We start from the raw sequence: 14,595 nt of genomic DNA on the forward strand, positions 1-14,595 counted from the left end.
GTATTGAACATATATGGATATGAAAACATGGTCCCGGTTGAGTATGTAATTTTCAGTGGATCTAAAAAAAAAAAGCCACGACTTCTGCTGACTTCAGTTCTTAATTTTTTCTTCATGAAATTTCTCATCGTATTAAAATATATTATGCTTTATATTAGGAAATAAAAAATGATAAAGTTTAATTGTGCCGCAACTTAAAACTCAAAACTTAGCGCGAACTAATAAATTTATCAATTACGGATTCTGGGCATCGGTGGCCAAGTGGGCCACGTTGTTCTTCTACTACCAAAAAAGCAGTTCTACTGTAATCACTAGCCAGTCAACACTGAGGTTGTGATTTTCGAACCCCACTCGTGCGGGTGCACTCGACTCCAGTCTTAATTGACTAGGCTTGTTAGTTTTTCTGTCGAAGGTCGGTGGTTCTAGGCACTCCGGCTTCCTCAACCAATTAAAAAGTGGCGTTAAAATACCGACAATCAATCAATCAATAACGGATTCCAGTTTTCGCCATTTAACGCAGACTTAAAATTATTCAAAGTCGTCACCGTCACTGTTTAATATGACAGGCTATTCCACTGATCCACTTTTGCATAGGCGGATCCAGGGGGGCCTGGGGGCCCGGGCCCCCTTTGGTGGGGAAAATTTAGTTGATTATATAGGGAATCATTGAAGCATGACTGGAGCGGCCCCCTTAGGTCAGTCAGCGCCCCCCTAAGGAAAAGTTCTGGATCCGGCACTGTATTGGAATTGAAAACGTTTATAGTCTATGCCGTCGTCTTGCACTGTTTCTTAATAAGTTTTAGTTGTATTAGATGGTTTATAAGTATATAGGTTCATTCATGCAGTTGATACCAGCAATACCATGTAACGCTTTGCAGACTTGATTCATGTCGTTTCTGTAGATATTCGAAGGTTGGCAATCTCAATGAACATATAATCTATCTTCTTAACTTAAATGATTTATATCCTCAACTAGTAAAGTAGTCCTAGCTACTTTGGACATATACCTATTTACGAATATCCGTTTTTTTTAAGGTGTGGAGATCGGACGCATGTAGCATATGTTGCAAGTGGATGAACCGGCAATTGGCGTATAGACTATACATCTATTGTTCGTCCAATGTTAGAATATGATACCTGCGTCTTATATTATAGAGAGAGAATATAAGAACATTGTGTTCATTCATGTAGTCGAAGAAATAATGAATTATAGATATAAAACTATCTGTGTTTTATTAACAACACCTCTTAGATAAAGTAATACAGTTGTCTGAATCTTGTAACAGGGTGTATTAACGTAAGATAAATTACGCTTGAGATGTCAAGTCAGGCGCTGAGAATTTAAACTCCAGCGCATCAATTATAAAGTCTAGCGCTGTAGATATATAAAAAAGTCTTGCTCGATTTTAAACCTTTGGCGCTTGGCTTTCGTCTAAATTGCTTAACTGAAAATCTAAATGGCTACACTTTACATCGTCAGCGTTAAAATATAAATCCACAGTGCTAGACTACATTTCCAGTGCTTAATTGACTTTGAATCTACAGCGGCGCGCTACACTTTATATTTCCAGAACTATATACTTTGAAAAAAACCACAATTCTCTTTATATTTACATATGAGACCAACAAGGATCCGTAAGACTAGTGTTCAAATGTATTTATAAAATGACGAAATATATTTATAAACTGCTATATGTTTGTGTTTTTATTTAAGACTGATGATATATCAATCTTAAGTTCATGTACTTATTGGTGTGATAAGAAATACATATACTTAGTGCTACATGTATCCACACCAAACGTATCAAAACATGATTTTAATGATTGTAAGGAAGCCAACAAACAAAGTTTCTCAACGTGTGTGATCTTTCTACGCATATCATTCAAATCTATATGCGCAATGATTATCAGATCATATCAAAATTTAAATTATTATCTTTCATTGCCGATAAATGAATGTTTACTATCTAAATAAAATATGCACACATGTATCGTAATGTTTACTGTCCATAGTTGAATATGGACGAAAACGAACCTCTCATTAATAAATCTGGTGATAAAACTATTATAATATATACCAGACGATGGTGGGTTTTAGCAATATTTTCATTGAATTGTTTTATGCAAGCCATAATTTGGAATACATGGGGACCAATTGCACAGTCAGCAAAAGAAGTATTTGGTTGGGACGACGGACAACTTGGAATGCTTCCTAACTGGGGAAACATTGGATTTATAGCTACTGTAATTTTTGCCAGTTATATCATGGACGAAAAAGGTATATAATTTATAATTCGTTTGAAAGACTAAGTCTAGTACTTTCTTGTTAGTATATACCACGTACGCACTAATAGTCTACCATCGGATTAAAATTGCATATATTTGAAGGAATTGCTCATATACTTGTGGTACCAATGTATGATGTCAAACCAATGTTTGTTTTTCTACTGTCACATGACAAGAATGTTTATATCAGAATACATGTATTATACAAACAGGGCCTCTAAAATGACCCCAGGCCACATTGCTTATTTGTTGACTTAACATATAAGGATAGAACGCTACACCAAAAGGGTTTTGTTATGTGTCTCAATAAAAAAATCGATTGATGCTCAGAGTTACAACAAACATATTGTATTCTATAAAGATTCAATAAAACTGGACCTTTAAACAAATAAAATTTCATCAAAAACCTTTAACATTTGGGTTTCACTTATCATAAACATATTATAAATTCAAAGTTTATGACAGCATGTTCGTTCGTTGACTTTAACTGAAAAATATATATGTCTATAAATATTTATCAGAATAAAGCATATATATATTTTCGAGATAATGTGTAGTAATTTAGTTAAACAATATATATATTCTGTGTGCTCAAATAGTATAGATCGTCAAAGTAATTTTAAAAATCTTCGTTATTAATTCGACTTCTCATGTGCATAAAGTGTGTAACTAAGCGAACAAATAATTGCTAAGGTAAAGAATTTGAAGGTATATAAGTCAAGACTATTGTAATGTTTTACTTACATTTTGTATACTCTACAGGCTTGAGAATATCGTGTGTGGTGTGCTCAGGATTGATATCAGCGGGAGCCGCATTAAGATGCATTACGAGCATCCCGAAATACGCTACATGGTAATTAAAATAGAGATAAGTTTCTTCCTTGTTTTTTCCACTTTTTTCATGCACATTAATGGCGAAACGAAATTAACAATCAAGGCAATATTTTGGTTCTGCAAAAGAGAGATACTAAAGGGACATTCAAACTAATCAGTTGAAAATAAACTGCAATGAAAGTTGACCGACATGAAGGTCAGACCATTGCTCAAGGTCTAAAAAATCATAAAAAAAATTCAACTAAATACAATAGAGTTCACTTAAGAAGTTTTAGTCAGTCTATGACATTCAAACTAATATTAAGTTGAAAATAAACTGCAATGGAAGTTGACCGGCATGAAGGTCAGTCAACCATTGAGGTAAAAAAAAATCATAAAAAAAAATCAACTAAATACAATAGAGTTTACTTAAGAAGTTTTATTCAGTCTATGAATTTTACTTTGTCTAAATAAATAGGTTAATCAACACTTCAGCCATACTGAATGGTATTGCTGGAACGGTTTTCTTTGCTGGACCGGCGTTGATAGCATCTGTATGGTTTCCATTAGACCAGCGAGCAACAGCGACAGCGATTGGTTCATTCTTCAATTATGCTGGAGTTGCTGTTGGGTTTGTTATTGGTATATAGAATGAAATTCAAAACAGTGTGGTTGTGGCCATTGATTGACACATTAAATTCATCCATTGACTGGGACAATTTAGGTGAACGTTTGTATGTAACGACCACTGCTCACTATGTACTTTTTAAAGACACTTAAACTATGGGGTCAACAAAGGTCAAATGGCCACAGCCACACTGTTTTGAATTTCATTCTAATTGTATTGAAATAAAGCTTTAATTTCATTTGTTCGACGTAAATTGCCAGACTGAATATGAATTTTTTTCCTGAAATACATATTCTTCATTGCTTTAGGTAAGCATATTTTTTAAATATCATATTTGATTTTTTTTTATTCTGTTTCATTTCTCAATATGAACATTTGGTATTACTTGAAACTTCAGTAACGAAAAGTAAAGTCTCTAAAGAAATGAATAACACGATAGGAATAATCATTTTGTATTTTTGATGTAGACAGTTACATTTGTATTTATTAATCATCAAATTGCTATAATCTTAATATTTTTCTAATTATTGAAATGCATTCAATCTTATTGTAACTGTATTTTATAGGCCCTCAATTAGTGTCTGCTCCAAAATATAACCACTCTAGTGCTACCGGATCAAGTCAAAGGTAGGTAAAACCTCTTTTAAAATGTGTTCAAACATCACCAACTGAAGAACGATGTACAATGTATGATATACTCTTAATTAATGACGAAAGTACTATTTCGGTACGATGTCAGATTTTACAGGACATTATATTTTAGAATTATTACCATTCACAAATAAAATTGAGAATGGAAATGGGGAATGTGCCAAAGAGACAACAACCCGAGAACATAATGGAACACATCTGTTGTAACGTAGGCGCTTTTTATTTGTCTATTGAAGTGATTGAGCTTTAAAATTCATGAATTCAGAGTTGTCTTTCTTTTGTCGTAGAATATAATGAATTTAAAACTTGATTAAAAACTTGGAAACATCATCATGGGACAATAAGCTGTAATAGATTTTAACAAATTTAACCATAAAAAAAAACAGTCAACATTACGTACACGAATATTGTATATATGTTGTATCTGGAAGATAATAGTTCCAAGTTTTTTCACTTTACAATGGCTTTGAGAGTTCTATTTGAAAGTCAATCAAAATATCCATATTAAAATCAACTAAAGTTGTACGTTTCACTTTGATTTGTACAAAATAACTTCCTTTGGAACTGTTTTTGTTTGTTTGTTTGAAAAAGAACTTGAAAAAAGATATGTTTATGTGCGTACACTTCTTTTGTTGTAGTAACGATTTAACAACTGACATTTCTGTGACAACTGCTTCATACGACAACCACACGAGTAGGTATTAAATATATACGATTTAGTTTCGTATTATTATGTTCAGGTTACTGTCTAGATAAAGAGCAACATACATATCGTTTTTATAGTTGTAAGTATATTGTACAGTCGTACGCGAAACAAAATATAATGTGTCGCATTATATTCTTTTTGAAAGAGCAATAACTAATCAAAAGCCGAACAAATAATAAATAAACAGCTGCGTCATGAGCGCATGATACGCACGTCGTCTTGTGTGTGAATTTTTATGCAATAATCATAAATAGTTTCTGACATACGGCGCGACATGTGAACCCCCCCCCCCTCTTTTTTACAAAAATAAAGTTTTAAACCATCAGCAAAAAGTATACAGATCTTTAGATTAATATAACTAAGAAGAGTGTAAAGTCTTAAGCATTAATCATAAATTGTTTTTGAAATACAGCCCTGTTTTAATTACAGTTTTAATCTTATTTTCACCAAAAAGTATACAGATCGTTTGACCATTATTAGAAACAGCAATGGTAAGTTTCATGAAATTTAGATATTAAGTCATTCTCAAGTAACGGTGCGACAGACAGACGGACAAACGGACAGACGACATTTGTATACCATAATACGTTCAGTCAAAATTTTGACGGGCGTATAAAAATATTACAATGATCAATAAGGTGAATTTTTGCAGATATACTAAGTCTTGTTTTACGTTTTTGATCATCTTCAATCTAACTATATTTTCAGCACTTTTGAATTATTCACAATTACAGACTGAGACAATGTGGCTAATGTATTACGGTAAGTTAACTTATGTCAAACGCACTCCTGGAAAGATAAAGTTGGATTTTTATTTTTCTGAATGTTTGACTAACAAGCAATGATATCAGTATGGTATTATATTATCCTCATCTTTCCTTTTCGTTATTGTAACATCATTAACGTACGAACAAACTGTTTGGATCACTACATTTAGATATCAAGCTAATGTTTCTGTAGTAACACATTTTTGTTTTGATCAAGTTTCGTGCATTGAGGGTAAGATTCTCGCATTTAATTTTGTGATGTTTTGTTAAAAGCTTGTTTTACATGGAACTATTGCGTCCCGAATGCATATTTCACCAAACAGGGAATGTAAATTTATTTATGGTCAATTTAAACCATCGTGAATTGCATTTTCAATTTAGACAATGCCTTAAAACAAGTTTAAACTACCAAGTAATGTGACGGTATGGCGATGTTATAACAACAATAATGATACGCGAACTACGATGCAATGTAAAGACGTTGCCAAAACGAAAAAGACGACTTCAACGTTACAGGACAGTGAAACTATTCAGATTCAGGGTTGTATTTTTATGTACAAACTGGACAGAAATCCGGAAGATACTTATAACTGGTAACTTTCCCTCAAATTTTTTTATAACACGACTGCATATGTAATCAACATCTTAATATCAAGCTATGAATATTTCATTTCAGAGTGTATGGCTGCAGGTGCCCTTTTTATAGCTGGTTTGATATACTTCCCTGATAAACCACCAACCCCTCCTAGTTATACTGCTTCTGTCAAGAGGATAGAATATACAAATGCTTTAGGCAAAATTATAAGGTAAGATTTATAATGTCAATAAAAAACGAAAAAAAATCATTTTATCATGCGTCGATCCGTAGATCTATTGGATTTAACTCGTCAGGAACGCCCAAAGACGATTGTTTGAAGGCCAATGATGTGTAACAAGTTGTAACAACCGAAACAGTTGAAGATCTACAGAAAAATGGTTTCAAATGTATTTGAATTAGAGAACAAGTTTTGCCGCCTGCTTACCAATTAAAATACATGAACGATTTCTGTATAATTATATGACTTCTTTCTATTTTAAAAGTCTATGTTTAAAAGTCTGAACATAGAATACTTGTTTGTGGTAGCAATGATTTGATATTGCCCATCATTCGTTATTACAAGACAAAATAGATCTACATTGTTCGTTATTATCAATAAACAATAATAAATGTCACAACTGTAAAAATTTGTAGAACGAAATTCAAATTGTAGGAACTTAAAATACTGAAAATATTTATCTTTTGAAAATATTACAAAACAAGAATGTGTCCAAAGTACACAGATGCCCCACTCGCACTATCATTTTCCATGTTCAATGGACCACGAAATTGGATAAAAATATAATTAGGCATTAAAATTAGAAAGATCATATCATAGGGAACATGTGTACTAAGTTTCAAGTTGATTGGACTTCAACTTCATCAAAAACTACCTTGACCAAAAACTTTAACCTGAAACATGCACTTTCATTTTCTATGTTCAGTGGACCGTGAAATTGGGGTCAAAAGTTTAATTTGGCTTTAAAATTAGAAAGATCATATCATAAGGAACATGTGTACTAAGTTTCAAGTTGATTGGACTTCAACTTCATCAAAAACTACCTTGACCAAAAACTTTAACCTGAAGCGGGACAGACGGACGAACGAACAGACGGACGGACGGACGAACGGACGAACGGACGCACAGACCAGAAAACATAATGCCCCCCTACTATCGTAGGTGGGGCATAACAATATTGTTTTATGGTTAACTTATAATTCATATTTCCAATACAGCTTCTTTTTAAGACTAAATCACAAAAACAAACCGGTTTTTTTCACGAAATGTTTCAATTGTTTTTCCATAGGAGTGGTCCTGTATGGTTAATCTCACTAGCTTACGCATTACCTGCGGGTGTTTATGGTGTTTGGGGTTCAGTATTAGATGTTATTCTTAATCCAGTTGGTGTTAGCCAGGCAAGTTTTTCTTTCAACAGTGGTGTCAACGTGTGCTATGTTCAGAGATCTGCAGTGTGATTACATTTCAAACCATAGCCTTTGATCTTTCCCCCTATTTTTGCTTCGCGATAGCAATACTCAGATGAGCAGGGGTTTTATTAATTAATGATATGATTTCCGAGTCCATGTTTTTCAAATTCCCTTCATTAGGTACGCACGCGACGAAAAGTGAGGAAAACAATGTAACGATTTGAGAACACAAACACATAATTGGCCTATCTAGAAAAAGCCAAGACAACCACCTACTTTTTTTAAAATCTCCTAAGTGAGTTTCAATTTAAGTTTAACCCTGGACGTGTTAATTATGAAAACGTTCAGTAAGTTGATTGGAATTTTAAATGCAAATACAAAATAGACTTTGTTGTCTATTTTTTTTTATTCTATTGCAATTGATAAGAATAAGCAAATCCATTTTCTTCAAATTCCCGAATCAAGGATATCAAATATTTTCTGCGATATGTCAAATAGGGATGTTCCATTAAATTGATTTGATTAAATCCGTTAAACTTTAAGCCGTCGCTGTATTCCTCCGAACATGAGACATATTCCTGAAATAACATCCCATTATTCAAAAACATTAAGACCACAATAGTCTTAACGTTCAGAAATGACACCGGAATCAGAACATCTCAATAATTGTCAACAACTAAATATTTCAGACAGACGTAGGATGGATTGGGTTCTTTGCTACAATGGCTGGATGCTTTGGAAGTTTAGTTATTGCAAGGTTTGTTTTCAAGTTTACATTCATTTAAAATTGCTATTTTACTTTCAAGATTAACACAGAAATACAAGTTTAATGTTAGGAAATACAAGTATAATGTTTAGAACTGCAAGTATAATGTTAAGAAATAAAGATATAATGTTAAGAAATACAAGTATAATGTTAAGAAATACAATGCACTATGTTCAATAAACTTAAAATAGTAGTTTGTTAGATAGTCGTACAGCCACGGGAAAGATGTTATTTTTTCTGTTTCGTACTATTATTTTGTCGCAGAATTTCAATGTAGAATCGCGTTGTAGTCCTCAAACAATTGAAAGTCTAAAGTATGTTGATTCGGATCCCACGCACTTGATAAAATAGCCAGGCGGATAAGAATAAACCAAGCACGAATCGAAAATGTATCAAGCTCTAATGCATAGGAGAATCATACGATAAACGTGAATCCATAATATCGCTTTTGGTCAGATCTCGTGAACAATTTTCAAGAAGAATAGCCAGTGACAAATTATCTGCAACTGCAAACGTATAATCTCTTTATTTCCAGGTTCGCTGATCTATTTATGAAACACATGAAGTTATTTTTAGTTTGTTTATATATATGTGGTGGAGGATCTTATGTTTGGTTTACTTTGATCTGTACAAAGATAATTCCATACTCTTTAGGTAATGTATTAATTCATGAATAGAAAAGTAAGGTCAATTTACATCATCAGCAGGATTATTAAAAAAATCCTAGTGAATTGTACGAGACAAGGAATCAATATTATAGATCATTACAGTACTGTAGCCATGTGTCACACCTAATTGAGCTTCGGATAAAATTAAGTAATCATTCAATGTTTTATTTGATTTTTAAAGCGCAATGATATCTTTAAACTGCATATTATTTTTACCACAGAAGATTTTGCTGAATAAGGATGAAATAATGAATGAAAAAGCACTTCCGGAATCCTATTGAAAATAAAACGATACATTTCTTTCACATGCAGACTGATTCAATTTGATTTTGGTAGATTTTCACTGCGCAAACTCGTGAAATAAGTAATAACTACAATTTGAAACTCTGAATTTCAACAAGAAAAGAAGAAGAAATACAGAGAGCGAAGTAACTGCTTCCTTGACTGACAAACGTATAATCTATACATGTATAACAATGCGTATTTCAACTACCTGTACTATTTTAAAGCTACTTTATTTATGTTTCTATCGCTTTAATTAACACTTTTTTTATGAACATTTTTTTCCCTATCTTGCAGTTCAGATTTATATATCTTGTATCATTGGCTGTATATTTCTTAATGGAGGCATACCATTATTTTACGAACTTTCTTGTGAAGTATCATATCCCATAGCAGAAGGAATAACGGGTGCTTTTCTTACTCTACTAAATAACTCATTTGGTGTTATGTTTTTGTTAGCACTACAGATTCCAAATATAGGTAAATCATTATATATTTAAATAGTATATATGCAATATGTTTATTTATAATTTTTTATTAGAATGTTTGAGTCTTTGACAAAAATGTAAATTGCGTCTTATTTTTCATTAAAATCAAACAAAAAGTAAAACTAAAATACCGAACTCTTTTTAAAAAGTGTAATAACTGACAAAATCAAACGATATGCATCAACGGAGAAACAACTGTCATATTCCGGATTTGGTTTATGCATTTCCTTAGAAAATAATGGGTTAAACCTGGTTTCATAGCTGACCGAACCTCCTACTTGTATGACAGTTGTTGACAGTCCCGATTAATAAACAAAATCGTGTGTGCACTCAAAAACAGCCACAAAATGTCAATTTGACATCAACCTGGATTCAGCAGTCAAAACTGTATAAACATACATCCTAGACATACAACACATCTGACCAAACATTCGAACACACATAAAGTAATCCATTAGCATGAGGTCGTTATTATTTCACTCGTTTAAATTGTTTTGTCATGTAGGATCTTTTCATAGCTGACTTTATATGGTTATGGTTGTGCACAGACAAAAGGACAAAAACACATGTTTCTATATAATATATAACTTCTTGAAAAACTGTATACGAATTTCTTTTCAATTTCAAGAAATAAAACATAATTTTGAAAAGTACAAAATGTAGTTATAATGGTATACGTTTTGGTTTAGTAAACATTTGTTAAAATTTAATTTGACAGATTTTAAAAGGGATATTTTTTAAGAAAAAAGTGCAGAAAAGAGACTTAATTTATAACATAAAAAGCCCATCGAAACGATCAAGATGATATGAAATAGATAAACAGTTTATTCATGCTTAAAATATTTTCTAGAATATTCTAATCACATGAAGTGACAACCAACAACTTTAGAACGCCAACAAAAAAAATTAAATATAATTAATCGAAATAAAACGTTTAACTATTCATGACGAAAGAACCCTGCATGAGAATGTTGCAAATTACGTTTGAAAAGAAACTAAAACAAAACAGTGTTATGGAATATAAGGTATCTTTGATGACTTGTTTTCACAAATGACTGAGACGATGACACTGTTGGTTGAGGTTTCCTCCCCAAGGGCATCCTCAGATCAGTAGTCATCACTTTTGTGTTGACATTGTTGGAGAAACCTAACACAAAAGAATGTATAAGCATAACACATAATGATAATAAATATTAAATGTAATATCTGAAATATTATATTGATTAACAGGAACATCTTGGATGAATTGGACATTGTTAGGTAGTATAGCTGTTGGACTGCTATTTATGTTTGCATTCCCTGAATCATATGGTAGAACTGACTTAGATATGGAAATAGATATTCCAGCTCCAACTGAAGAGGAAAAGTCTATTGTTTTTATACCAAACGGTTCAAATAAAATCATAGTGAATGACGATATTTTAACAACTACTCATGATATAGCATCAACATGACGTCAACAATTGATATTATCATCTTAATTTATTACTTTTGCAAAACCATTTTAGAAATTTTGTATTTGTTTATCCATATACTTACATAATAATAGTTCTACCTCACATTGAATTAGAATTCTTAACTCCTTATTTTACACAAGAACTAGGAATTGTAGACTTTTTACTCATAATACACATAGAATGAATTATTGACTAAAAAATGACACAGTTCAACTATCTCCTAAAATAGCAAATATTAATAAAAAAAAAACCTGACAACAAACACACTTTTAGTGCCAGCAGCCAGCATAATGAGAGCATTCGAATTGTATGAAGAATTATCCGGAAACGCTATGCAAGTAAATACTAAAATATAGATGACAAAGTTCAACTATCTCCTAGAAGAGCAAATATTATTAAAAAAAAAATCCCAGCCCACATGCACACCTTCATTATATGTTCAAACAGCAGACAAAGTGAAAACCTCCTAGCATTCAAACTGTAGGAGGAGCTATCCGGAAACGCTATGCACCACTTATGCAAGTATGTCCTACAAAATAAGAAAGTTTATCTATCTCCCAAAAAAGCAAAATTCAATACAAATCAAAACCATGACTGCATGCACACCTTCAATATATGTACAAACAGCCAGCAAAGTGAAAACATCATATCATTCAAACTGTAGAAGGAGTTATCGTGAATAACTATATAACCACAATGAGAAGAACTGACACACGGACGGACGGACGGACAGAGGTAAAACAATACCCCCCAACTTTTCTACTTGCATCAAATTAACAAAAATGTGCTATTGATATCATTTCTTGATATAACTACCACATGTGGTTTCAGGATTAAAGCCACTGATCACTTGCGTCGTATATTGAAATTTAAAATGTTTTTGTTTGTTCCAACAGAAAGACTGGTTTACTATTGTGAATGTGATGTCTTCAATTAAAATTATGTTGATTTTTCTAATCTTCTGTCAAACTGTTTTTTTACACGAATTCTAATTTTGTCCAAAAACATCATTTTGATCTTACAATGATCAATGTCATTTCATTGTGTTGGACATATTTGAAACTTAACAATTGAAATATAAGACAGGCTTACAAATACTTAAATCAAACAACCTATAGCAATGTATGCCACATTCTCAACAGCCTCCATTGAAATAAAATAAAAAAAAAACGTTTTCTCCTTAGTGAAATGGTTTTGCAAATGGATTAAATATATAATATCCTTAGCGTGTAGTTTCTTTTAATATTTTGACTTTTGTCATCGTCCAAACAACCCATATGTAGTTTTAACGTTTAGTAGTAACGGTGGTCGTCCAATAACAACCAAATGTGATTCATTTTTATGCATTAGTTGAAAGTGTATAACATTTTGTCGGAAAACATTTGCAAATCGAAACATGATTTACATAGTTCAACATAGAATACACTTTGATACATCTACTGAAGCGTATTATGTTGAAACACAAGTCATGTAGCAATAACCGGCATTATGCAAAATGTCTGACAAAATGAAAACAGCTAGTTAACAAAATTCATACTTTCAAAGACTTTTCCAGATTTACTTTCATTAAGGAAGCTCAAATAGTTATCAAAGGTACAATGATTATAATTTAATACGCCAGACGCGCGGTTCGTCTACATAAGACTCATCAGTGACACTCAGATCACAATAGTTATAAAGGCCAAACAAGTACAAAGTTGAAGAGCATTGAGGACCAAATATTCCACCAGCAGTGGCATCAAACCAGTGGTGTAAATAGTAATCAAAGGTACCAGGATTATAATTCAATACGCCAGTTGCGCGTTTCGTCTGTATAAGACTCATCAGTGGCACTCAGATCAAAATAGTTATAAAAGCCAAACAAGTACAAAGTTGAAGAGCATTGAGGATCCAAAATTCCAAAAAGTTGAGCCAAATACGGCTAAGATTATCTTTTCATGGGATAGGAAAATCCGTAGTTTTTTAAAAAAATTCAAAGTTTTGTAACAGGACATTTATTAAAATGACCATATAATTGATATTCATGTCAACACCGAAGTGCTGACTTCTGGGCTGGTGATACCCTCGGGGACGAAACGTCCACCAGCAATGGCATCGCCCCAGTGGTGTAAATAGTTATCAAAGGTACAATGATTATAATTTAATACGCCAAATATTTGAAAATCAAGGATGTATAAAAAACCAAAACAATTGTAGAGCTATATAATCCAAAGGACTTAAAATAGACAAATTCATCTGAGGTCAACTTAACATGTTTAATAAGTCTGGAAACATGGACAAATTGATTTTTGCACCATTTCCCCGAACAAATTTATAGTGTTCAAAATTATACAGAAGATATAGCATATTGCATACTTTCAAGTTAAGAGGGTGTTTTGGATTAATGTTTTTTTTTTAATAACTTTCATGTCGATAAACGAGAAGTCTTCATCCCCATTGTTTTCTTTCTAAAATCAATAAACTCTTGTACCCTTTTTTTATAAGTAAATTTGCGGGTGCAGACCTTATGCACCTGACGCAACATTGATAAGTAACAAGGTATGCTCGTTGATGATTATTGATTTTATTAATAAGGTAATCAATTATGGCTTGAAATTATTTTGTCGGATTTTTTAACTTCTTTGGTACAGAAAATGTTGCTTTAAGTACTTTCATTTTAGCTAACGCTTTTATTGCAAAAGCATTGTTTCTTTTATATTTACTTTACATTAAACATTACTTTAGAAATATAAATAAAAAGTATGGATGATTTTATATAATAATCAGAACATTCAGAACGAGTGAGTGATATCATATCTGTTATTATGTATAATATGGAATGACAAAAAAAAAACCAATAAAAGAGTGATAATTTCTAAAGAAGATGATGAAATCCTCAACAGGGTCATCTGGTAATACTTTATGATGAGGTCTATCGCTGGTCCATATTTGGTCTTTGTTACTTCAACAGAAACAAGAGACGGGAATGTTAAAAAAATGTTTGAAGAAAAGAAAGAAAAAGAAAACATTAGAAAAACAATAAGGTCTTTCCTCACGTAGAGGAAATACCTTAATAAGGAATAAATGAAGTACTGTTTT

At 32.2% G+C, this 14,595-nt stretch overlaps 1 protein-coding gene across 1 annotated transcript; it reads left to right on the top strand.

Annotated features, from left to right (window-relative positions):
* Positions 1–1,987: 1,987 nt before the first annotated feature.
* Positions 1,988–12,436, top strand: LOC139511826 (solute carrier family 49 member 4 homolog). Its single transcript, XM_071298928.1, has 12 exons — positions 1,988–2,278; positions 3,049–3,139; positions 3,578–3,741; positions 4,294–4,354; positions 5,017–5,072; positions 5,793–5,846; positions 6,528–6,657; positions 7,736–7,848; positions 8,550–8,613; positions 9,158–9,276; positions 9,870–10,052; positions 11,291–12,436. Exons 1-12 carry the CDS (start codon positions 2,020–2,022, stop codon positions 11,512–11,514), a joined length of 1,518 nt encoding a protein of 505 aa, XP_071155029.1. The 5' UTR covers positions 1,988–2,019; the 3' UTR covers positions 11,515–12,436.
* Positions 12,437–14,595: the final 2,159 nt, after the last annotated feature.

The sequence above is a fragment of the Mytilus edulis genome, chromosome 2 (assembly GCF_963676685.1).
Source record: "Mytilus edulis chromosome 2, xbMytEdul2.2, whole genome shotgun sequence".
Taxonomy (NCBI): domain Eukaryota; kingdom Metazoa; phylum Mollusca; class Bivalvia; order Mytilida; family Mytilidae; genus Mytilus; species Mytilus edulis.